The 27,196-nt window shown below is 33.7% G+C and overlaps 1 protein-coding gene across 1 annotated transcript in view; it reads left to right on the forward strand.

Moving 5' to 3' along the window:
- The first annotated feature begins 5,851 nt into the window (after positions 1 to 5,851).
- The window catches only part of CDH10 (cadherin 10), a 132,308-nt gene continuing 110,963 nt past the window's right edge, over positions 5,852 to 27,196 (forward strand). Inside the window, exon 1 of the mRNA XM_049768379.1 lies at positions 5,852 to 6,204. Coding sequence (XP_049624336.1) covers positions 5,974 to 6,204 — 231 coding nt within the window. The 5' untranslated portion in view covers positions 5,852 to 5,973. The remainder of the gene's footprint in view (positions 6,205 to 27,196) is intronic.

Here is a 27,196-nt window from a genome sequence, read left to right on the forward strand (position 1 = left end):
GGAATTTGATTTTTAAGAAGTTTATTAAAGGTTACGTTTATTAGTGTTACAGGTTTTTTAGAATTAATCTAGCTTTTTCCAATTACTACCTGAACACCCCATTTCCCTCCAATTTTGTTAACTGTAAATGATATACATGATTTACAAAATTGCACTGATTCATAGAATTGGTATTTTAGCACACAATCTCATTATTTTCTCAACTTCATTTCTCTTTATTCTGAAACTATTTGTAAGTTCAAATAAGTAAATCTTCTTGATGTAATATTTTCATATTCTATATTTTACATTTTGTTTTTTACATTTGTAATCCATCCTATTAAGATAGTAGTTTTGGCCTCCAAAAATGAAACTGAACCTAGATGAGACATACTCTGATCTATTTTCTCCAATAATTATTTATATAAAGTATGAAAATGAGGGCCCTAAGTGATAGCACAGCGGCGTTTCCCTTGCAAGCAGCCAATCCAGGACCAAAGGTGGTTGGTTCAAATCCCGGTGTCCCATATGGTCCCCCATGATTGCCAGGAGCTATTTCTGAGCAGATAGCCAGGAGTAACCCCTGAGCACTGCCGGGTGTGGCCAAAAAAAAAAAAAAAAAAAAAAGATAGTAGTTTCTTTATTTTCCTGAAGATGAATTAAATACTAAATTCAAAACTCAAAAATTGTTTACTGCTACTTGTCAATGTTGCTGATATTTACTGCAAATGTGTACATATGAAATATGGTCTTCCAAGGGGAAGATTGATCTACACATAATTTTAATTTATATTTTAGTGTGACAAATTTATACAGGTAGAAGGTAAGGTCAGACAAATTAAAAACATATTAGTGTACTATAAAATATTAGATATTTTTGTTCTAAATATAATAATAAATAAAAATGTTCAGATGTAATCTTTCTAGTAGTAAATACATTTTAAAAAATAATTTGGGCCTTAATAAATAAAGTTTTTGTAAATTAATTTAGTTAGTATCCAAAAATATATTTAATATAATAAGCATTAAGGTCAAAAGAAACATTTTTAGAACTATATTTAACTATCTCTTACACTTTTATATAAATTTATTTAAATTAGTGTGGGGGTAACAATGAATAGGGAATAATTCTTAGAAAAATCTAAAGAAGCGAAATAAAGCAAGAGTAGGCATTTGTGCCGGACATACATAAATATACTAGTTAATTTGATGTGTCAAGACATTCTGTATTTTAAGACAAGTAGTTTTGCTGATTGTAATGAGACATATATAAAACTGGAAACAAATTGAACACTAGACTTAAATGTAATGATTTAAGATAAGACATGAGGAAATATTTTAAGATTTTTAGGTATAGGTGAAGCAATAGCACAGTGAGTAGGGCAGGGGTCTCAAACTCAATTTGCCTGGGGGCGCAGGAGGCAAAGTCGGGGTGAGGCAGGGCTGCATAAGGGATTTCACCAAAAAAAAAAAAAGTCCTCAAACTTCATTATTAACAGTTTTAATTATTTCTTCTGAACATGACTAGAACATTGAGTGAAGATCATGAACAGTTCTTCTGAACATGGCATCTTTTGCCTATTCCTTGCTGCCAGACACTTGACAGTGCTTCTTCTCACAAAACTAAACCACATTTGGCATTAGAGAGGCAGCAGTTGAGACCCTCAGTATGGCTTGAAGATGATCATCATTAAGTCTAAAACTGTATTTTGACTTGTTGAAGTTCAATGCGGAGAATAACTTTTCACAAAAATATGTGCTCCCAAAAAGGCACATGGTGTGCTTGAACATTCAGGAAAGCTCAGGGAAGCTGGGGGGGCAATTCTCTCAAAAATTACCCATGCATGTCTGCTTTTCCACTAATCTCCCTGAACTTGGCTTTGAGATCAGAGTTGCATTGCAGGTCAATGAGCTTCATTTGAAGCACAGGAGGGGCATCTTGCACATCAAAGGAAAAGGGGTCCACAAAATTTGGAAAGTGGCTCTGTGCTTTTTGAAGTCTGCAAATCTGTGATCAAATTCCTTCTCTAGCTTAAAAATAGCATCAACATATTTCTCACCACTGAATGGTATGCCTGCATCCACAAGTTCCTTGCATGCTGGGAAATGGCAAAGGTTTGTCTGAGAGATCTGGGATTTCCATAACACAAGTTTTGTGGAGAATGCTTTCACATTGTCATAGGCAGCACTGATAAGCTTCCCCAGGCCTTGAAACATCTTGTTTCGTACATTCAGCTTATGTCTGATGTCAACAAAAAAAGCTAAGTCCATGAGCCATTTGTGATCACTCAACTCAGAAACAGCATTCCCATCCTTCTCCATGATGGCTTTCACTTCTCTCAACTCAAAAAATCTTTTCAGGACATTTCCCCTGCTGAGCCAACATACCTCGGTGAAATAGAGCACATCTCCATATTCTGACTCCATTTTCTCTAAAAAAAGCACAGAACCTCCTGTGCTTTAAGCCCCTGGATCTGTTTTGGTTGATGAATTTCACAACAACAGACATGACATTGTCACACAGCAGGCATTTAAGAGACTGCTGATGGATTATGCAGTGAAGAGCAATGGCCTTCTCTACACCCTTCTCTTCAAGTTTTTTATTTTTAACAATTGCCACCAGTCCATTTTCCCTCCCTGTCATTGATGGTGCTCCATCGGTTATTATTCCAACAAACCTCTTCCATGGCATACCTGCATTCTCAATGGCATTATACAGATGCCGAAATATCTCATTAGTGGTGGTCTAGCCATACATTGGAATTATTGTGAGCAGCTCCTCTGTCAATTGAAATTGCAATCAACACCATGGACATAAATTGTGAGCTGCACAGTGTCTGTTCTATCCATGCCCTCATAAAGAGCAACTGAGTATGCATCAAAACATTTGGCTTTCTACACACAGTTGATGATAAATGTCACTTGACATGTCAGAAATGCGCTCTGCCACAGTGTTTGCAGAAAGGCTGATTTTGCTAAACTGACCTTTCTTTTCTGGACAGATAAAACTTGCAGTCTGGAACATGCATTTTTCAACAAACTCTCCTTTTGTGAATGGTTTCCCTCCCTTAGCAATCATCTCACTCACTAACCATGTAACTAGCTTCAACTGATGCAACATACTCTTTGGTTGCTTTCTTGAAGAAATCTTGTTGCCTCATTAGATATGCTTTAAGACTGGCAACCCACTTGGCTCTCTCATTTCCTTGATATTTTGCACATTCCTCAGCATGTTTAGTTGAATAGTGGCGTTTCAAGTTGTATTCCTTGTGCACTGCAACTTTCTCTGAGCAAATAAGACATGTGGGGATGCCCTGTACTCAACAAAGTAATACTGCGTCTCCCACTTTTCCTGAAATTGTCTGTGCTTGTCATCCATCTTTCTCTTCACTGCAGGCTTTGATGAAGTCATAATGAAGGTATGACAAAATCTAATTCTGTAATAAACTTCTCTCCCTTAGGCCTCCGATAATGCAAGGGATAGCGGGCAGGAGCAGCGGAAATGACATCTGCACTAGGCGCAAAATATTATCTATTATTCACAATAAAAAATCACATTAGTAGGAAAAAATTGCAAAAAAATTGCATTAAACATTTGCGTACCCAGAAAGGAATTGCTTGGGGTATGTGAATGTTTATTGTGATTTTTTTCTTACTAATGCCGTTTTTATTGCAATTATCATTAAGTGAATAATCGTGAATACTGCAATATTTGAAGGCTGGCCGCGGGCCACAAAATGTAGTAGGAAGGGCTGCAAACGGCCCGCGGGCAGCGAGTTTGAGACCCCTGGATTAGGGCTTTTGCTGTGAACGCAGCTGACCTGGGTTAGATCCCAGGCATCCCATATGGTTCTCTGAGCTTTCCAGTAGTTATTTCTGAGCACAGAGCTGGGAGTTCCCCTGAGTGCTGCCAGAAGTGATCCAAAAACTAAGAAAAGAAGATTTGCAGGTATAGCATCAAAAGCCGAATTTCTTAAGATATTTTTAATAAAATTACTCAAATTATATTTTTTTATTATTTGATTTGGTCTTTTGTCATTTAAAGTGCTTCATGAAATAACACAAGCCAAGTAGAAAAGGAGGAAGGAAAAGGAGGAGAAGGGGAAGAAGTTTGTTGATTTACTGAGCATCTGCTACTTGTAAAGTTTCTGTTCTTAGCACTAAAATAGTGCTAAGCTTTGCATGAATGAGTGTCAGTTGTAGTCTCAAACACCACAAGTAATGACCCTTGAGTACAGTACTGGAAGTAGACCCTGGAAAGTGCCAGAAAATTCCCCAAACATAACACACAAATTTCCTTGCTTTATGGGAATATAGAAGGTTGACAATAAAGAATAGGTAATATATTCCTACATATAAAAATTACCTTTGGCTTGAGAATTTGCAATAGAGTCATTATACTATTTCTGACAGAGAGAGAGAGAGAGAGAGAGAGAGAGAGAGAGAGAGAGAGAGAGAGAGAGGGAATGTGGCAAAGGGTTGTCAAAGAGGATAGGAATATGTGAAGTGTGCTACAGGCAGCTCCTAGGATTAGTAGGTGAGAGGAATAGAAAATCGGAAGTGGTTGGCGAATTATATAACTCATGAAGTCAGAGAAATGAGGAGTAAATTTTAATTGTATATGAATAAAGCCTTTGTGAGACTCTGGATTTTAATCAACATAGAATATCTTTATCCTTATTCAATATCAATATTGCATGTTTTTTGTGTAGAATTGACACATTTTGATTTATATTTTCATGTGATTATTTGTTATCTTTTGTTGAGGAAAAATGATAAAGGAATAACAGATACAGTGACATGGTATTGGTAGACATTGTGCTCATATATCAAATCAACATTTTTTTTTGTTTAGCATTTTATATGTATATAAAAAAAACCTTTCACCAGTGCAACATTCCCATCACCAATGTCCCAAGTGTCCCTCCTCCCCACCCCACACCGGCCTATATTCTAGACAGGCTTTCTACTTCCCTCATTCAATCACATTTTTTATGATGGTTCTCAGTGTAATTATTTTGGTGACTGCACCCATTACTCTCTGTGGTGAGTTTCATGTCTTGAGCTAGACCTTCAGTCCTTCTCTATTTTGTCTCTAAGGATCATTACACAAATGTCTTTTATTTTTCTTAAAACTCATAGATGAGTGAGACCATTCTGTGTTTATCTCTCTCCCTCTGACTTATGTTTATCAATCATGTTTAAACTCTTTGACACAGTAATATTAAATATATAACATACTGATTATAGTTGTGAATTATTTTTAGTCTAGGAAATGATAGGTCTTCTACAGACTAACCTGAGAAAGAGAGATTCTACCAGAGGCACTTTTGTTTTGTTCATTTTATTTGTATCTTTGAGAAGATTAAAATGAGAGAAATTATACTGTATTTAAAATAAGATGGGGCCAGAGAGGTAGCATGGAGGTAGGGCGTTTGCCTTTCATGCAAAAGGATGGTGGTTTGAATCCTGGCATCCCATATGGTCCCCTGAGCCTGCCAGGAGCGATTTGTGAGCATAGAGTCAGGAGTAACCCCTGAGCACTGTCGGATGTGACCCAAAAACCAAATAAATAAGTAAAAAAAATAAATATAACATTGCACTGGCCAACAGATATTTCTTGCCTGTACGTCAGAAAAAAAACATTTGTTTTTCAAAATGTAATTTATATTAAATTACTCTGGAACAGTTGACTTGCAAAATTGACTTCATCTGTCTAAGACAAGTATTGTTTCCAAAAATTAAGGCTGTTATTTATGTAGATGAGTGAAATCAAGTATTTTGACTACTATGACTAATGTATTTTTGTCAGTCTGTAATATTCATCATGGTGTAAACTAACTAGTTTCTTTTTTTTTTTCTTTTTAGTTTGAAGCTATTGGAAACATGCCTAAAACTTTGGTGAAATGCTGGAAACCAGTTGAAAAACAGTAACATCCTACTCAATTAAATAGCTTTTTCTAAATCTATAACAGAATTGTCAAGACGTGAACTATGACAATCTATCAAGTTTTGCTACTGTTTCTACTCTGGGTATGCCTGCCACATTTCTGTTCTCCTGAGATGATGTTTCGAAGGACTCCTGTGCCCCAGCAAAGAATTTTAGGTGCACGTGTGCCTAAAAATGATGGCAAAGTTCTACATCGTCAAAAACGTGGTTGGATGTGGAATCAATTTTTCTTACTGGAAGAATATACAGGATCTGATTATCAATATGTAGGGAAGGTAAGTCTGTATAGAGATGACATAAAAATTGTATCGTTTTTTCATCATTGGGTAGTTATTTATTCGTGTCTTAACAATAAATTTTGGAAAGTCATCAAGAGTATCAGTAATATATTTAATTTTCTATTACTGAAATAGGTTAAAGAACAATATGTAAATATATTCATTCAAATCACTTTACTTATTTAATATATATTACATATAGATCATATAAATATTGACTTTGTCAAAAAAGATCTATGCAAGTTATTTAATGTGAGATAAGAAAGCAAGTATTTTTAAACTGTGCCCTAGGACAAAAATGCATGTTCAAAAGACCATTTCTTTCAAAAACAAAAATGCATACTCAAAAGACCAATTATTTCATTCTATTATGTCTCTTATGTCTCTATAAGCAAGGTTACTTCAATAAAAAAAAACTCGTTTCTGAAAAAAAATCATGAACATAGTCTAAATTATTATAGATAGGTTTTGGTTGACTATTGCATTTATGTAATCCACAGCATTTTTATTGAAATACTAAAATTTTGAGGCCTTATAGACTTTCTACAAATTACAGAATTGTACACTTGATTTTCATCTCCCAGAGTTCAATCCCTGAACCCCATTTCTTCCTACGAGCCTGTCAGGAGGAAGCTCTGATAAACACCAGCTTAACCCATCCTTCAAAAACAAATAAAACAAAAATCAAAATAATTGAGTTTGTTCTAAAAATGGTCACCATGCCCTTTATAAAGATCGTTTCTGAGTAAATATATGCTCATTGATTTTTTTAAACACGTTGGTTTGCTATTTTATTACTTTAAGAATATTTGGCAATATGTGAAAGATGCCATTAAAAGAAAATGTCATATTTACTAGAATGCAATTCTAAGCACTAGTCCCAGAAACCTCACAGTAATAGACTTAAAGCAGATTGTGTCTGGGTACAAGCCTTAGTTTGGAGGATTAGGATGCATTTTATGTGTTTTTCAATGGGCAACATTTAATTTGTGAAACATGATTAGTTTCATTATGTGAAAATATAATAACAGGAGGATGAGGCCTAAAAATTTTAAAATAGTTTTCTTGGTTTCTTTTTAAACATAATTTTTATCTGGCTTGTTTATTTATTTGTTTATTTAATATGTCCCTTCAAGATAATATTCTGAAGAAATGCAATATCATTCCATTTATACTTTTAAAAATAGTGTAACTATTTTTCATGTACTTAATTTTGTTCTATTATAGATGAGTATGGACATGTTATAAACAAAAATATATATATTTCATCTCTGATAATCTCTTGCAATGTATTTAGTATTGAATTGCTTAAATTAATTTTCTTTGTACTAAACTGTATTTTCAGAATTATCAGCTACCAATTGGCTTTTCTATGGGGAACTCTCTATGCAATTATAAAACCCTAAAGTTAATTAAAGGTGACCATTTTATTATTCTTTATAAAATACTATTAAAGTATCTTTCTTTTTTTTTTTTTTTTTTTTTTTGGTTTTTGGGCCACACCCGGCGGTGCTCAGGAGTTACTCCTGGCTGTCTGCTCAGAAACAGCTCCTGGCAGGCACGGGGGATCATATGGGACACGGGGATTCGAACCAACCACCTTAGGTCCTGATCGGCTGATAGTGAGGCAAATGCCACTGTGCTATCTCTCTGGGCCCTAAAGTTTCTTAATGAGGAAAAGCATATGGAATTTAAGAATACATTTACCACTGACTTTGTTCACAGAATGTTTTTCATTTTTAGTTTAACATAAAGTTTTATTTTTTAAAACATAATTTTAATTTTTCCTTTTATTTAAGTGTCATGGTTACAAAGTTGTTCAGGATTTAATTTTGGTCTCACAATGTACAACAACCTTCACATTTTTTTAACTGAATCAACATGAGGTATACAGTTATAAAGATTTTCATAACTGAATTAGTCTTAAATGTTACAATACCCATCACTTCAATGCATATTTTCCACCACATATATCCCTATTTTTCCTCCAGAACTAGTCCCACTCTGCTTATTTTTTCTTTTTTCTTTACTTTATTTTTTTCCTTTCCTTTCCTTTCCTTTCCTTTCCTTTCCTTTCCTTTCCTTTCCTTTCCTTTCCTTTCCTTTCCTTTCCTTTCCTTTCCTTTCCTTTCCTTTCCTTTCCTTTCCTTTCCTTTCCTTTCCTTTCCTTTCCTTTCCTTTCCTTTCCTTTCCTTTCCTTTCCTTTCCTTTCCTTTCCTTTCCTTTCCTTTCCTTTCCTTTCCTTTCCTTTCCTTTCCTTTCCTTTCCTTTCCTTTCCTTTCCTTTCCTTCTTTCCTTTCCTTTCCTTTCCTTTCCTTTCCTTTCCTTTCCTTTCCTTTCCTTTCCTTTCCTTTCCTTTCCTTTCCTTTCCTTTCCTTTCCTTTCCTTTCCTTTCCTTTCCTTTCCTTTCCTTTCCTTTCCTTTCCTTTCCTTTCCTTTCCTTTCCTTTCCTTTCCTTTCCTTTCCTTTTTCCTTTCCCTTTTCCTTTCCTTTCCTTTCCTTTTTCCTCTCCTCTCCTCTTCTATCCTCTCCTCTCCTTTTCCCTTTCTTTCTCTCTCTATCTGTCTCTTCCTATTCTTTTTTGAGACATGGTGGTTTACTGTTACTGAATGGCTATCATTCATATCACATTACTTTCTTTCAGCATCCAGTTTTTATTCATAGTAATTATTTCTAAATATCATTCTCATAGGCATCCCTTATTTGTGCCTTCTTTTACCCAACTGCAGCCCTCACCCCTTTGTGGCAAACTTCCTGCTATAGACCATGCCTCTTGGTTCTCTAGTTTTAAGTTTAGTTCCCATGTTCAGTTTTTTATAGTTTAATCATATTTTAGGCCTATATTTTAGTTCTATCAATACTCATCTTAAATTTGAAGATGTGGTGCATTGGTGGTGGGAATATGCACTGGTGAAGGGGGTTGTTGTTTTTGTGACTGAAACCCAACTACAGCCATGTTTGTAATCACAGTTTTTAAATAAAGAAATAAAAAAATAAAATAAAATAAGAATTTAAATAGAAAAGAAAATGAGGGACCAGAGAGATAGCACAGCGGCGTTTGCCTTGCAATCAGCCGATCCAGGACCTAAGGTGGTTGGTTCGAATCCTGGTTTCACATATGGTCCCCCGTGCCTGCCAGGAGCTATTTCTGAGCAGACAGCCAGGAGTAACCCCTGAGCACCGCCGGGTGTGGCCCAAAAACAAACAAACAAACAAACAAAAAAAACAAAAAAAAAGAAGAAAGAAAGAAAAGAAAATGAGCATGAAAAAAAAAACTTGAATGGCTTATTTAAAATGCCAAGTCTAAAGTATTTAACATATATTTAATAATATATGTTAATATATTTAATAAATTTTACACATTTTATACAATTAGGGTCTTTTATTCTATATGAAACCATGCAGTTTATATACTATTTAAAATTTTATAATTATCGGGTCCCGAGTGGTAGCACAGCTGGTAGGGCATTTGCCTAACTGTGACCTACCAAGCTCTGATCCCAGGTATTCCATATAGTCCCTTCCAGGAGTGATTTCTGAGTGCAAACTCAGGATTAATCTCTGAGTGTCACTGGGTGTGGCCCCCAAAACCAAACACAAAAATTTAATAATTATCATAATTTTTTGGTGGCCCAGTCTAAGCTATGTTCTAGGTTACTCTAGTTCTATCAGAGATCATTCCTGGTGTTGTGGTGCTGTAGAGACGCAACATAACCTTGATGTTGAGTCGAGGTTAAATGTAGGTTGGTGTTAGGCAAGACAAGTAGCCTTATTTTATACTTTTTTTTTTGTTTGTGTTTTTTTTTTTTTTTTGAGACCAAACCCGTTTGATGCTCAGGGGTTACTCCTGGCTAAGTGCTCAGAAATCGCCCCTGGCTTGGGGGGACCATATGGGACCTCAGGGGATTGAACCTCGGTCTTTCCTTGGCTAACGCTTGCAAGGCAGACGCCTTACCTGTAGCGCCAACTCACCGACCCCTTGTTTTGTTTTTGGGTCATACCCGGCAGCACTCAGGGGTTACTCTTGGCTCTATGCTCAGAAATCACTCCTGACAGGCTCGGGGGACCATATGGGATGCTGGGATTCAAACCACCGTCCTTCTGCATACAAGGCTAACACCCTGCCTCCATGCTATCTCTTTGGCCCATTTTATACTTTTTTACCATTACCAATATTACTATTATGAATGTAATGCACAATTATCATGTCATAAATGTTATTTATAGTTTTATTTTTATTTAATGTTTTGTTATTTTATTACTAAATATTGGTATACATGACCAAATATATTTTCAGGGTAAGATTTTATCCCACTTTTTTGCCAGGAAAAAATAGCTGTCAAAAGAAATAAAGTAATGAAATTTGTTTAAACATGATGGATACGGAGAATATTATGCTGAGTGGAATGAGCCATAGAGAGAGGAATAGACATAAAATAATCCTACTCACTTGTAAAATATAAGAAAAATTAAAATATAGTATTGTAAAAATATCCAGAGATAATAGAGATGTGGTCCAGAAGAACCCTTATAGTAGGAAACTTGTCACAAATAGTTGTGATTTTAGTTAGGTTAGAAAAGAACCACTACACCACTACGGCAATGATACTTGGAACTGATCACTCTGGACCAGAACTGGGTGATGGATGGGATAAAATAATGTGCATGGTACTCCATTAACAATAGCACAAATCACAGTGTCAAAAAGGGAGAAAAAAATCATGAGAAAAAGAAAGAGAAAAGTGAGAAAGAGAGATAAATAAAATGTCTGTCCAAGTAGCAGGTGGGGGTGGGAGGCAAACTTTGGAGAGTGGTGGCATGAAATGTGTACTGGTGAAGGGAAGTGTATGTTGTATGACTGAAACTTGATCCCACTTTTATATTATATTATCCTTTCCATCCATGTTGTCACACAAGTCTAGATAAAATATTTTCTTAAAGCTTAGGAGTAATTCAGAGTTTTCTTAATGTATATATCTATTACTGACTGGACAGTTGGATATTATTCCAGATCTTTGATATTGTAGATAACTATGTAATGTACCTAAGAACACATTATATTTTCAAATTATAACTTCAAATTGATATCTAGAGTAGAAATTCTGTACAAAGCAAGAGAGATCTTTTTAAGATTCTGAGAAATCTCTATATTGTTTTCTACAGAAACTGAAATTTTTATGTATTTAATTCAGCATCTTGGAGTTTGCATTCTGAATCTCCACTTTTATTTCCTTAAAGAGTTGAGTAGATATCTCCTTAATTTGATTTGTAATTCATGCTTTTTTCTTATGCTGTGACACCTGCATACCAGCTCAGGTTTAGTCTTGGGGTGTTTTGAACATTTTTGGTCGAATTTTATGTTTCATAGATGTATGGTTTACAAATTTTTTTTTCTCATTAAGTAGGATACCTTAAGGTTTTAATGATAGGTTTCTTGATAATGCAAAGGAATTTTACATTATTTATCACACTTTTTTATTTTAGTTCCTATTTCTTTGCCATTGGAGTCAACTCCAACATTACATCATAGAAATTACGATAATGTGATTTTTAGGATGTTTTCATATTTTCATAATAGGCATGGGATCATGCCATATTAATTCTACATATTTCAGTATCTCCATATTAATTTAGGTATAGGAGAAATATATATCACCACATTTTTGACACAGGGAAAATCTGTGATTAATGACATTTAGAAATGTTTTCAGACTTAAAATAGAAACAATAAAGTGACTTATGTTGGTGTAACAGGAACAAAAGTAAGTGGCTCAGGTGTGCAGAGAGAGGCTGATTTTAAAGGACATAATCTTTAGTTGACTAAGTGTATATAAAACGGATGGCATTTTTAGAAGTGAAACTTCATTCCTTTTCATTATGCCAAACCAGGGAACACTGGAAGAATATTTAATCTCTAATCAGAAAGATTTTTCCACACTAATTGCTCTTAGTTAAATTCTGTTTGTATTAGCTTTATTTTTAGCAGCAGTGATATAAAAGTATATATTTATTAATTGATGGTATCATATCATATGTATGCATATGTCTATTGCTGGCAACCGAACACTACATAATATATTTATATTTTTATTGTAAATTGAATTCTATTATAAATATAAAACCTCTGACAACAATAAGACCTATTTTGAAAAAAATGAGGAAGAGCGATAAAAAAAATATACAGCTGAGTGGCTAAATTGTCATTTTGACAACTGCAAAAAATAAATAAATAAATAAATAAAAATAGTCACAGCTGTCCTTGGATCAACATTTAATGACCAAAACATATTGTTCTCTAAGTCAGTCAAATATAGACTCAAAATATATGATTGTGCAATATATTTTTTATTTTGAGTGAAATACTCAAAATATAGATTTTTAAGAACTTTCTCATATTAACAATACCTTTCACTAGCTTTCTAAGGGGATTAAAACTTGAGCCTCAGGTAATAGACTTTAAGGCTCTATTGATTTTATATTACAACTTTCTATAAACAGCAACACTTTGCAACATAATTTTGAGACTCTTTGTGATAGGCACTTACATTATTTTGTGCTTACATTATACCTTTACATTATTTTTAAGCTTCTAATCAAATATTCTGATTGCCTATAAATTGGCAGTAAGTGCTGGGAGCATCTCTCAGCCATCTGAGTATTGAATAAGGCATTTTTACGAAGAAGAAAAACAAAAAAAAATTCAAATTTCTGTTCTTCATTTCATTTAAATAAAACAGTAACACTGGAATAAATTAAATAAAACAGTGACAATGGAATCTCAATATTTGAAACCAATACATGTTTAAGTTAATTGTTTATTTTATTTATTGCACACATGTGTCTGCTTAGTTGGTCAGAGCCAACTGCTTTGATCTAAAACACTTGAAATTTTTTTTAGAATTTTCTTTTAGAATTTTGACATATGAATATGCTTTTGATTATGTAACATTCTTCCTTTCCTAACCCCTATCAGTATTTTCCTTTAGATTTTATGTATGATTTTTTTTCTTTAATTCATTTACAGATTAAGTACATAAGGTGTATAGTTAACTCTTTACTTCATTTTTTTTTCTTTTTTGGTTTTTGTTCTCAGGCAGTTCTCAGGGGTTGTTCTAGGATCTGCACTCAGAACTCATTCCTGGCAGGCTTGTGGGAACTTATGGTATGCCAGGGATCAAATCCAGGTCAGCCAAACACAAAACAAATGCTCTTCTTGCTGTGCTATTGTTCCAGCTTTCACATCATATATTCTATAATCATCTATACAACTGCTATGATTTTAATATTGATTAATTTTCTTAATAGGCATCTAGATACTTTTCCAGGTAGTTCTATAATATTAAGTATATACAATGTTGAAAATATTCATTCTCTGCTTCCAGAGTGTCTTCCTTTAATATAATAAATAATGAGATAATAAACACAGGAAAGAGGAAATTATTGTGATAATTCATCATAGATACAGCATAGGCTTCAAAAGCCAAAACAAAATAAACAAAATAACAAGCAAATAAGCACAATCCTCCTACATGTCAGATACTTCCATGTTTCATCTTATACTCTTGTAACTACAGTAGTGTCAGCTTTGATATTTGCATTACCTGAACTATTGATATTAGATGTTGACAGTGGAGATTAAAGACATACACTTTTACTTTTTTATTTATCTATTTATATCATTGAAAGAAACTTTCAATGCAGTGCTTGGTAGCTGAAAATTTCCGAAATAGAGTTCACAGAATGATTGTTATCCATAAGAGAATAGCCCAACTGAAAGCATCAGCAATCCCAGAAATATCACATTCATTTATCATTGTATCCTTTTCAATGTTTGTAATACAGTAACATCATTTCAACTCTCTATAGCAAAGGAAAAGCCCAAACTAATGATGATAAGTTCTCTTAAACCACTCCACTACAACCAGCACTGTCTAAAGTGCATCTCAAGTGAGCACATAAAATAACTATATTTTGAGTGTTCAAAGAGTTGCAAATACTATCAAACATGTTTTGAGTCAGAACTTGAAACTGAAAATTTCCAATTGACTGTTTGTTTTTAATTTATAAAAGACAGAACCAGAGAAATGGTCAAAATAGTGGAGAATGTGTCTGTGTGCTTGTCCCCAGCTCTATCTCCAGTGAGATACATGGCTCCTTGGTACTGTCAATATATATTGTGATGGTCTCTGATATCCCTACCCTTAGCATCTTTCCAAGGGGTATATTCAGACTTTTGGAAAAAAATTGACATTATTTCTCTGAAGTGCAACATCAACAAAAGATGATGAACCTGAATTAGAGTCAGTGAATATATTTTATACTAATCCTTACACTAAAAAGTGAGAAGAATTAAAAAACAATTGTGTATTGGAGATAGTAGCATGGATAAAGTGCTTGCTTGGAATATTCAATCTGGATTAAACCCCCAGCACTTCCCAATCTCCAGAAGGAAATAATCTTTCAATTCAGAACCTGGTATGAGCACTTTTTCTGAGCACTTCCAGTTGTGGCTCACAAAACAAAACAAACATTTTCTTTCAAAGCATGTCCTGAAGCTCCTTGAGGATTTCCTGGCAGAACTCCTCTGGATTTTAACTCTAAACTCTTGAAAGAAAGTGTGGGAGAGAGAGAGATTGATTGCCAGTAAATACATAGGAAAAATATGCTTACATCCTCAAAATTCATTGTAACACTTTAACAAAGTAATATTCAGGAAGATTAAAACTACATTCCAGATATAGTTGTTAGAATATCAACACCACCCATGAATGGAACAGAGCTATCAAAAAGAGTGTACATCTAAAAGCACTTAATGAAGCTATAGTAATTTGAATGAATCTTTGAGTCATGAATTAGCACTGGTTTAAGCACATAACATTCTAACATTCTGACATGTTAATCATTTAGAGAGTTTTACTAATTTAATTGTTCTTTATAAGATATATTTTTAAATTTGAGTACATCTTGTGAGAACTTTATATATATGCATATATATATGTTAAAATATATATGTTATAAATAATGGTAGTGAAGCTCATGGTGATATTTTTCAAGCAAAATCTGGCGTGGCAAATGTCAAAGAAAATATAAATAAAGTATATAAAAATACTACATAAAGATATTTTTTATATACCAAGCTGTCATTTCTCCAAGTATTTGTAGGTGTCTATCCTATTACTCTTTTTAATTATTTTATACTTGGAAATATTATTACTTTTCTATTCAAGTTGCTATTCAGTACCTAATTACTCTATTTTCTTTCACTCTATTATTTTTCTCTTAATCACTTTAACTTTAAATTATTTGTTTTATTAGGCCAAACTCACCTATGCTCAGGGCCTACTCCTGGTGCTGTGCTCAAATATTACTTTTCACAGGGCATTACTGGGGCCACATCAGGTTCCAGGATTGAATCTGGGTCTGTGTGCAAGGGAAAATTCCTACCCATTGTACTTTTGTTGAGGCCCCAGGTAAGTAGACTGATTTTAGATTTTGGACAATCATTTTAAGTGCTATACATGCAAACATTTGATTCTCTTAGTAGCTTAATGTAAAAAAGGAAAAGGACACTATATAAACAACAAAAATTCATTTTGGGAAATTTCTTTCTGTAACATCAAACAATATTGTAACATAAATTTACAGATTACATAAAAGGATTTAGCAATTTAAAATAAGATTTTATGGGCCCGGAGAGATAGCACAGCGGTGTTTGCCTTGCAAGCAGATGATCCAGGACCAAAGGTGGTTGGTTCGAATCCTGGTGTCCCATATGGTCCCTCGTGCCTGCCAGGAGCTATTTCTGAGCAGACAGCCAGGAGTAACCCCTGAGCAACACCGGGTGTGGTCCAAAAACCAAAAAAAAAAAAAAAAAAAAAAAAGATTTTAGGGGCTGGAGCAGTGGCGCAGCAGTAAGGCATTTGCCTTGCACATGTCTGACCTAGGACAGACAGCTGTTCGATCCCCAGGCGTCCAATATGATTTGAGCCAAGAGCGATTTCTGAGCTCAAAGACAGGCATAACCTCTGAGCTTCACAGGGTATTGCCCAAATCCCCCTCCCCCCAAAAAAGTAAAATAAGATTTTAAATTTTAATCCAGCATTAAATTAGTTTTACCAAATATAAATGGCACTATAAGAAACTATACTATTTTAGATGTTTTTAAATAAATAAAGCATCTCTTATTTTGGGTGCTTTTAGCTTAAATTCCATTAGTGTGCATTTCAATCCAATGTTGAGTATTTAAAAGAACTATCTGAAAATTCTGAAGCCCCTTTTAAAATGTTTTCATGATGCCAATTTGTTGCTATAAACAAAATATGTTCATAAATACATCACTAATTTTAGGTTGTGTGTTGTGTGTATTCCATTATTCCCATAACCCAAAGGGACAGAGTTTTGGATCATGAACTGACTGAACTCCTGCATTCTTAATTGTTGAATCTCTGAACAAGGACAATAAATTGATAAAACAAATTAAAAAAGATTAGAGGTGTGACTTTAGATTACAGTCAGAACAAAGAACAACGTAGGAAGACAGCAAACACAAGAAACTGGAGGGGTGGCTAAATATTAAGGTAAGAAATACTATAGAAATGAAGATACACTTAAAGCAATTAAATTGACTTGATTGATCCAAAACTTACGTCAATTAAGAGATTAGAGTGGCCAAAAGACAGATATTTATTTTCTTTTCTTTTTCCTTTGTTTTTTGGTTTAGTTTTTGGACAATCATTTTAAGTGCTACAACATGCAAACGCTTGATTCTCTTAGAAGTTTAATGTAAAAATGGAAAAGGACACTATATAAGGAGTGCTCAGGGGTTTCTTCTGGCTCTATGCTCAGAAATCATTCCTGGCAAACTCAGAGGACCATATGGGATGCCGGAATTCGAATCACCGACCTTCTGCATGCAAGGCAAATGCCTTACCTCCATGCTATCTCTCCAGCCCCCCAAAAGAAAGATATTTCATTAAAATACAGCAAGCAGGAGTCAAATTACTTGGATTTCTCACAAAGACAACACACCCATTTGTTGTAGGCTAAGTAAGTGAGAAAAAAGAAGAGAAAATTATAAGTGAATGGTATAAAGAGTGAGGAAGAGTTCACGATAAAATACCTTGTGTACAGAAATAAATGATGGAGGGCCTGGAGAGATAGCACAGTGGCGTTTGCCTTGCAAGCAGCTGATCCAGGACCAAAGGTGGTTGGTTCGAATCCCTGTGTCCCATATGGCCCCCCGTGCCTGCCAGGAGCTATTTCTGAGCAGACAGCCAGGAGTGACCCCTGAGCACCGCCGGGTGTGGCCCAAAAAAAAAAAAAAAAAAGAAAAGAAAAGAAATAAATGATGGAAATATTCACAATAGGTGAACTCCCTTTTCTCATCCAAAGGTAGCACAGTTCTATTAAATTAATAGCTGGCATAATATAATTCTTAAATAAGAAAACTCTATTTTAATTCTAATTAAAATGGCTAAAATTATTAAAAATGCATTATTACAAATTTTAGTACTGAGAGAATAAGAGTGAGAGAGATAGAGAGAAACAAAATGCCTGCCCCAGAGACAGGTGGGTGGTGTTGGGTAGGAGGAGAACTGGGGAAATCGTGGCTGGGAAGTGCACTGGTGAAGGCTGGTAGACATTCTGTGACCACAATGCTTAAGTAAAAAGTTATATAAAAATTTAATACACTTCAAACATACAATTATAAATAGATATAATATCACTCAAAAGTGTGACTGCAAGAACAACTACTCAACTGGTAATTGGGTCTCCAAGGTGCACTCTTGGCAGTAACAGCAGTACTTCTGCTTGTTCTATGCTGGAGTCCAAGGACTTTGCCCTTCTTATTTTCTATATAAGTGTGACATAGTTTGACTCATTTTGAAAATTCTTCCTCTAATAATTTATTTATTATATTATAGTATTTAAATAATTTAGTAAGGAATTTTTATTAAAAAATAACTTGTAGGTAAGGAAACAGGTGTTTTTATGCTCAAAATTAATTTGTTAAGAGCCACCCACTGACACTCCACATAGCCACATACCTGCAAGCATGGGTAATTTATTCTTCTGTCTTATACCATCACAGCATACTACTAGGCCCCATCTTATTTTACATTATATCTAAATAGTAGGCCCCATTTCATGCTCATGAAAATTTGGAATCATTTATATACTTGAAATTTTTCAAGATGAACTTGAATAGAATATAGAAACAGCATTAATATGGAAGTCAAAAAAGAAAGGAGAGAGGACCAGAGAGATAGCATGGAGGTAGGGGTTTGCCTTACATGCAGAAGGTCGGTGGTTCAAATCCTGGAATCACCTGAGCCTGCCAGGAGCAATTTCTGAGCAAAGAGCCAGGATTAATCTCTGAATGCTGCTAGGTGTGACCCCCCCCCAAATACAAAAGCAAACAAACAAGCAAACAAAAAAAAAAACAAAAAGAAAGAAAGGAGAGAGAAACAAAAGACTGGGAGAAAGTACAAAATAATTAACAAAGGAAAAAGGATAATCTCTGGTTTTTAGATATACCAAAAATTAAGTAAAATTAAAAAAAAAATTACAAAGGAGTCGTGGGAAAGATAATAGCTGAGAACTTCATTCTCTGGAGGGAGGCAGCTTTAATTCCCAAATTCAGAGGCCAATAGAGAACCAAGCAAAGTAGAATCAATTAAAACACGAAGACACATACTAATCCAAATGGCAAAAACTAAAAAGTAAATCACACTTCTTAGAGCAGAAAGCAGAAAAAACTTAAATATAAGGAGAATAACATAAGAACCATAATATATCCATATGAAAATGTGCAGGGAATAAAAGAGTGGAATGGCAAACTTAAATTATGAATGAACCAAATTTTCAGGGGCTGGAGCAGTGGCAGAAGTGGTAAGGCGTTTACCTTGCACATGCTAACCTAGGATGGACAGTGGTTCGATCCCCTGGTGTCCCTTATGGTCTCCAAGCCAGGAGCGATTTCTGAGCGCCTAGTTAGGAGTAACCCCTGAGCGTCACTGGGTGTTGCCCAGAATGCAAAAAAAATAATAAAATTTAAAATTTAAAATTTTTAACCTAGAGAACACTATCCTTCAAAGATCTCGTTTTGATAGGAGGGAAAGTTAAAAAAGCATTCACACACCAACGATGGTTGTCAAATTTATGGTTTAAAATACAAATCATGGGGAATGGAGCTGTGGTGTGGAGAGGGAAGATGTCTGCCTTGCCAGCTAGCCTAAGAAAGTCCGTGGTTTGATCCCAAGGAGTCCTATCTGTCCTCCCAAGCCAGGGGAGATTTCTGAGCGCATAGCCAGGAGTGACCCCTGAGCGTCATTGGATGTGGTCCAAAAAAACAAAAAAAGTAAAAAGACAAACCATGCGGGGCTGGAGGAATAGCATGGCGGTAAGGCCTTTGCATTTCAAGCAGGTCATCAGTTCGAATCCGGCTTCCCATATGGTCCCCCGTGCCTGCCAGGAGCAATTTCTGAGTATGGAGCCAGGAGTTTCCCCTGAGCTCTGCCGGGTGTGACCCAAAATCCTCAAAAAAAAAAAAAAAAAAAAAAAAAAAAAGAATACAAACCATGATGAAGTACTGAAAGAGGAATTATAGGAACTAATAGCCAATTGTAAAATCAATAACCTTAGACAGTAAAATGGTAAAAGACATTATATCAATAATATCCCTGAATGACAATGGACAAAAGTCACAGAGTGGGAACCGATCAATAGCACAGCAGTAGGTATTTGCCTTGCACGCTGCTGCCAACCAAGGACAGGCCCGGGTTTGATCACAGGCATCTCATATGATCTCCAGAACCTGCCAGGAGTGATTTCTGAATGCAGAGCTAGGAGTAACCCCTGTGTACTGCTGAGTGTGGTCCAAAAACAAATAAAAGAAGTCACAGAATGGCAGGATGGATAAGGAAGCACATCTGTCCATTTTCTCCTTACAGAAAAAAAAAAAAAACACACACACACACACATCTAAATCCATAGGATAAACAAGGGTTCATAGTCTAAAAAATAGAAAACAATTATATAACTCAAGAAAAATATTATTTGGGACAGGAATACTTTTATCTGACCAACTAAATTACATTATTTAGAGATAGGATTGAACACTATTTATTGATTAAGGGAAAATAGACCAAGAAATAGTAACTTAAATCAATATATATGCATCAGATGCTGAGTTAGTAAAGTTTGTATACTTTTTATCTCTAACCTAGAAAGAAACACGAATGGAAAAATAATAGTTGTTGGATATTTCAACATGCTGCTGGAATCACTATGTATATCCTGTAGACATAATATCAGTAAAGATACAAGACTATCTCATGAGCACAGATAGGTTTGGATCAATAATAAAAACAAAAGCAGAATTAAAAAAAATTAAAAATGAAGGGGAAAATTATTTCCTTTCTTATGTAGTTTATTAAACATCTATTTTAGTTTTTAATTAATGAGGATAGAAAATAATTGGTTAGATGTTTGAGGCCACATGTGAGGAGACTCAAGGATTACTCTTAACTTTGTGCTCAGGAACATTCCTGACAGACTCAATGTAACATATGGGCAGTAGGTATCAAATTCAGACTGGCTATGTATAAAGAAAGCACTCTTCTTACTATATTATCTCTTTAATCCTCAAAAAAATTCATTTACACTACTAATATTCTCCTCACCCAGAATCACCACATTTATTTGTTGTCATTTGTGGCATAATTGTTTATAATTGTCTGCACCTGATTCCTCCAATTTTTCTATCTCCATTCTCTTTTAAATTCAATTAAAAAGAAGTTTGGTATCATGATTATCAGAGTAAAGAAAGCTAAAATACGAGTGATATGCCATCTCACATCATTCAGACTATCTCCTAACAAAAAGTACCAGAAACAAGGGTAAGTAGGAATTAGAGAAAAAAAGAAGCCTTCATTCTTTAAAACTGTTAACGTATTTCCTTTATAGAAATATGGAAATGTCTTAAATTTAAAATAGTACTACCATATGATACCTCACTGTATTTCAAGAACTCATAACGGTAATGCAAAATTTAAAAAGCAAATAAACAACAAAAAAAACCTATGTTTTTTGAGGCACTAGTTATTATAGTCTAAGACCTGAAAACTACTCAATTACCCAAAGACAGATTAATGATAAAGATTTGATATGGAAGGAATATTACTCTGATTGAAGAAAAGAGGAAGTGCATATGGCTGCCACATGGATAGAACTCTAGTGTCAGGGGCTGGAGAGATAGCATGGAGGTAAAGCATTTGCCTTTCATGCAAGAGGTCATCGGTTCGAATCCCAGCGTCCCATATGGTCCCCTGTGCCTGCCAGGAGCAATTTCTGAGCATGGAGCCAGGAGTAACCCCTGAGCACTGCCGGGTGTGACCCAAAAACCACAAAAAAAAAAAAAAAAAAAAAAAAGAACTCTAGTGTCATGTTTAGTGAAATAAATAAATAAATAAGACAAATCTCAATTCACATTTAGCATTAAAATAAATAAAGAAAACAGGTAAAGTCTAATGGGGGAAAATATTTTACTGACCACCTAATTGATACTACTAAAAATACATAAGAGAGAAAGAATTGGAGACCGGGGATCAGAGGAACGGGGTAAAAGGGATAAAAGGCACTTTGATAGTGTGTGATATGGTACAAAAATAAAAAACAAGTGTTTACACTCTTATAGTCTAGTATTTCTGTAATAAATTAAATTAAAATTGCAGCCTCAATTGACTGAAGCTATAAACATCAGGTATTTCTCCGGTTACCCCTACCCTACTCCTCCACAGTCAAGTCAAAAGAGTGAGTACTTGAGAATATCTTGCTTTTTTTTTTTTTTTTTTTTGCTATGCTCGTTATCTTCACATTATCTATTCCCATTATTGAAAATGTAATCTTTATGCTGCACATTTTAAATAGGACACATCTCAAATATTTTTCCTGAAATTTCATGACTAAAAAACTCATTTTATCTTATTCCAGGTCTAAGCATAAATTGATATGATCATATGATTGTATCGTTTCGTTCATTGATATTGTGTTGCATATCTGAATAATCCTTTTATATTTGGGATGAATGCATTTAATCATGGTTTTTATGTATTGTTAGATTTGGTTTGCTATGATTTTGTAGATGATTTTTGCATTGATGCTAATCAAGGAGATTGATCAGAAATTGTCTTTTATTTGTAGTATATCTGTCAGGTTTAGCTACTAGTACAATGTTAGTTTCATTGAAACTGTTAGTTAAGGTTCCTGTTCTTTTGCTATTTTGGAAGATCTTAAATATCAAAAGAGTGTAAGTATCTTCTCTGAAAGTTTGATAAAACTCACCTGTAAACTAATCTGGGCCAGAATATTGTTTTAATTATCATTTATTATTATTAATTATTGTTTCATTTTCCTTGCTTGTTATTTACTGTTCAATTCAACTTCTCTACTTCCACCCATTCAGTTTTGGAGAAATTTGTTGAAAATCTGTCCATGTAGGATACTGAGAGCTGAACTCTGGTTGGGTTGGTTGCAAGACAAGTGCCTTAGACAGCAAATTATTACTCTGGCCCAATTAAGTGTTTTGTGATAACATGAAAATTTTAATGTTAATTGTAAATGCTTTAAGATTATATCTTAGGGGAACAAACTCAGCCGTATTGAGGTTTATTCTGAAGTGTGTACTCATGAATAATTATTTGAGAGCTCAGTGGACTTTACGGGGTGCTGGTGACTGATCCCAGGTTAGTTGTATGCAATTGTCTTACCTGTTGAATTATTTCGCTGGCCTTTTAAGTGTGTCTTTTATTTTTGTTTTTTTTGGGGGGTCACACCCGGCAGTGCTTAGGGGTTGCTCCTGGCTCTATGCTTAGAAATCGCCCCTGGCAGGCACAGGGGACCACATGGGATACCGGGATTCGAACCACCAGCATTCTGCATGAAAGGCAAATGCCTTACCTCCATGCTATCTCTCCGACCCCTTAAGGGTGTCTTAAAAGTCAGTTATTTTCAACTTATAAAGGTTCCTTTGAATCACAATGCACAAAATTAAAATATAAACTATACATTTTAGAAATTTTTTAAAAATAATTAAGTATGAAATTTTGTTAATACATATGCATGCATCTTTTGAGCTAGTTTTTCTTTAATGTATCAATGTGATGAATTAATTAAAACTTATTCTTTGATTTGAAAACACATTTTCTATTTGTGTTGATATAGTAATGTTAACTTTCATATTATAACATTTGTCACTTAGAGAAATAAGCTTGTGTGTATTATATATTATAGAAATTTATTTGTATTCATTATATATATGGCATATTTTATTAATTTTTTTAAAACTGGGGTAACCCCAGCAGTGTAATGACACCATGAGTTGCAAGAATTCAACTCTGTACCCTGAACACCTTAGGCATGTTCTCTTCAGCTCTACCAATTGAGCTATATTGCAGGTCTCAAAACATTATTTTATTTTTATAAACTATATCACTTGGCAACTTTTTTTATAATGTTAGATTTAAAATTTATGATAGCCGCTTACAATGAGTTGGGAAATTAGTCTCTCATATTAAAAAATGTTAGCACAGCTCAAAATACAGGATTCCACAAGGTACCATGGTCATAGCCTTAGTGATGACTGATACTACAGTATTTCTGAAGAAATACCCTATTCTTTAGCCCTAAGACTGAACCATCCATCATTCTAGATTGCCAAGTATTCTCTGAGTAATATATATATATATATATATATTGTACATATATACAAAAAACACCCTCTGTCACACTAGTCTTAGTATATATTATGGGTATTATTTTATTTATTTTATTTTTATTATATTATTTATTAATATAAAAGTATATGGGTATTATTTTCTTTACTGATATATTTAGAGTTTCCCCATCTTGTTTAGTTTTTTAAATTACATTTTTGCATGATTAAAATATTCAATACTCTTTAAATAATTTATGAAAAAAAAAAACACAATGAACAAAGAACCCCAACGAACCTTTAAAAGATTTATTTTGCAACTGTGGAATCATCTTGCTTTTTACAAAAGAGTTCCCAAAGTGTAGAATTCTATTTTATCTCTTGACCCTACTTTGGCTATTAACTTGTTATATTACTATATTACCGTTGTCACAAAAATGAATAATTGGTATACAGATTGAATAACTTAAATACAAATTTTATAAAAATTTTTTTATTATTTTAGAAACATACTTTTTCTCTTACAATATCCCACCAGCACACAATCCATTATGTATTCATAGGTCCCATTGAATTAGGGAAGAGTTTCAAGTTGGCTTTTGTTTTGGCTATCTCAGCATTTTTAATGTGCATGTATTTTTGTTTTATTTTGTTTTTGTTTCATTGTTTCTGTATTTGGGCCATGCCTGGCTGGGCTCATGACTTAATCCAGAATCTGGCTTCATTTTTGGTAGAGCTAGGGGATCCAGTTGGGTGCCAAAAATTGAACTCAGGTTAGTCACATTCAAAGAACATACCCTTCTCACTGTTAATATTTCTTCAGCTCCCCAAAATTATTTTAGCGTTTTGTTTTAAGATTAGTTACAATTAAAAATAAAGAAAATACATAAAGGTCAGAGACTGTATGTTGCCAACAAAGTAAAATATGTTTACCTTATACACAAAATATACTGGCAATTTTTTATGATTTCTTTGCAAATGATGCCAGTAAGGGATGAAATATTGCCTGAAAATATTAAAACAATTATCTTGACAATAACTGGGGAAATTAACTAGAACCATTCCATTAATTTAGATCGTTTTGCAAGCCTTCTGATATAATATTTGCCATAATTGTGTAGGAAGTATAAATATAAAATTAATATTTTTTGAGTTTCTGTTTGCTATAATTTTATTTATAGGTTAAGCTTAGATTGATAGTTATCTATATATTTTTACCTATTCTCTACACCTTGAGGAGTTTTTGTTGTTTTATATAGTTTTTATTTATTTATTTATTTATTTATTTTGTTTGTTTGTTTGTTTGTTTTGGGGCCTCACCCTGCAGTGCTCAGGGGTTATTACTGGCTCTGTGCTCAGAGATCGTTCCTGACAGGCTCAGGGGAGCATATGGGATACCTGGAATCAAATTTGGGTTTTCCCAGGTTTGGCTGCGTGCAAGGCAAATACCTTATTGATGTGCTATCTCTGAACCCCACCTTGAGACATTTTATTGTTCCTTTGTAAGTTAGAAATATCTTTGAAGAGTTTCTTTAATCTATGATTTTATTTGGATGATAGATTTTAAGTGAAACCAGAATATATTAGCATTATTCATTTTTGTACTTATCACTAATCATTTTTGTGTGACTGATACTACTAGTTTCATGAACCCTGTTTATATAGGCTTACTCCATATTTTATAATCTCTGAATACTTTATTCCTTCTTATGCCTCAAATTCAATCAGGAATCATTTGCTTTTGTTAGGAATAAAATATATTTATTAGGCATGCTGTGATTATATTCTACTTTGTTTAGCTGAAGAAATTTTTGATATTGCAGTAGGAAGTTGATTTGTGCAGGCTGGCTTATAATTTAGAAATGATATTTGCATTAGTAACATTTCTCTTAAATTATTTATCAGTGTTGCTGTTGAGAAATCAGCAGAAAATCCCCTTTCCTTTGAAAATAATTAGTTTTTCTGTATCTCCTGACTGAAATCTTTGTAATTTTTTTCTGATTTGTTTTTACATCTGAAGTTTAAAATATCACTGTGGGTCAGTCTTGGCAACTTTTCTTGACAAATATTTTATATTTACCTTTAGTAACATATGCTTTTTAAATACTGTTTATGATAAAGTTTTATTTTCCAGTTCCAGAAAAAGAAATCTGTCTAAAATTAGAAGTCTCTTGAATAATTTTATTGTATCAAGATATATTTTCCTAATTTATTTTATGTTTATTTTATTATTCTATATATGTATTTATAAGCAAATATTTTTATTATTTCATGAAGTTTAGTTATTTTCTTATCTTTCTCTACATATAGATTCTATTTTTGAAACAACTTTCTTCATTCTCTTAATTTTCCTTGACATAATAATATTTTATTGCATATTTTCTTCAAAGAATAACATTCTCTTTCATTAGCACAATCCACCATCAAAGATAGGAAAACAACATCAAAGTATTACAAACATATATCTCATATGCCAATCAAATTTTTCCAATCATTTTAATAACATGTATTAAGGCAAAAGAATTTATGTCACAATTATAAGTCACATTTAATTGTCATAGGTTTTTGGTTTCTTTCGCTCATTTAATGAACTTCTTGATTTTTTCTTTATGTTCCTGACTTTGACAATTGTGAAGACAACACATCTCTTAATTTGTAGAAAATCTATAAATCTGTGAATGTTTGATGATTTTCTATGATTAGTTTTAGATTCATTATATTGCCAGCAAATACACACAACAATGTTTCTATTATTCTTTCCTATTTGGTCACAAAAGAGTTCAATTTTTCCAGTACTGACAATAATTATGGTTATAGATTAAAATAAGATTTATATGATAACGTTACTCTTGTTATTTAGTTTTCTCATTTCATTTTGTTTTTGGAGATGATTTAGGTTCAATAAAATTATGATAAAGGTATGATGTTTCTTATATACCTTCTTTCACACATGATTAGTTTCCTCAAATTAACAATTTATACTATAATACTATATATTATATGATTATTTGTATATTTACATATGAATATATAAATATAATCATATTGAATCACCATGAGTTACAAAGACATTATGATTAAATTTCAGATGTAGAATGTTCCAATACCTATCTCTTTACCCTTCTTTCCTTTTCTCCATCAATATCTGACTCTTGCTTTCAGTCTGCCTCTGTGGTAGACACTTTATATCTTTGTTCAGTTTGTAATAACCTATTTTAGTGCATCATATTAATAAAGATATTGTACCTCTTTCCTTTCGTGCATCTAGCAGATTTG

Source organism: Suncus etruscus, chromosome 2 (assembly GCF_024139225.1).
Source record: "Suncus etruscus isolate mSunEtr1 chromosome 2, mSunEtr1.pri.cur, whole genome shotgun sequence".
Lineage (NCBI taxonomy): Eukaryota > Metazoa > Chordata > Mammalia > Eulipotyphla > Soricidae > Suncus > Suncus etruscus.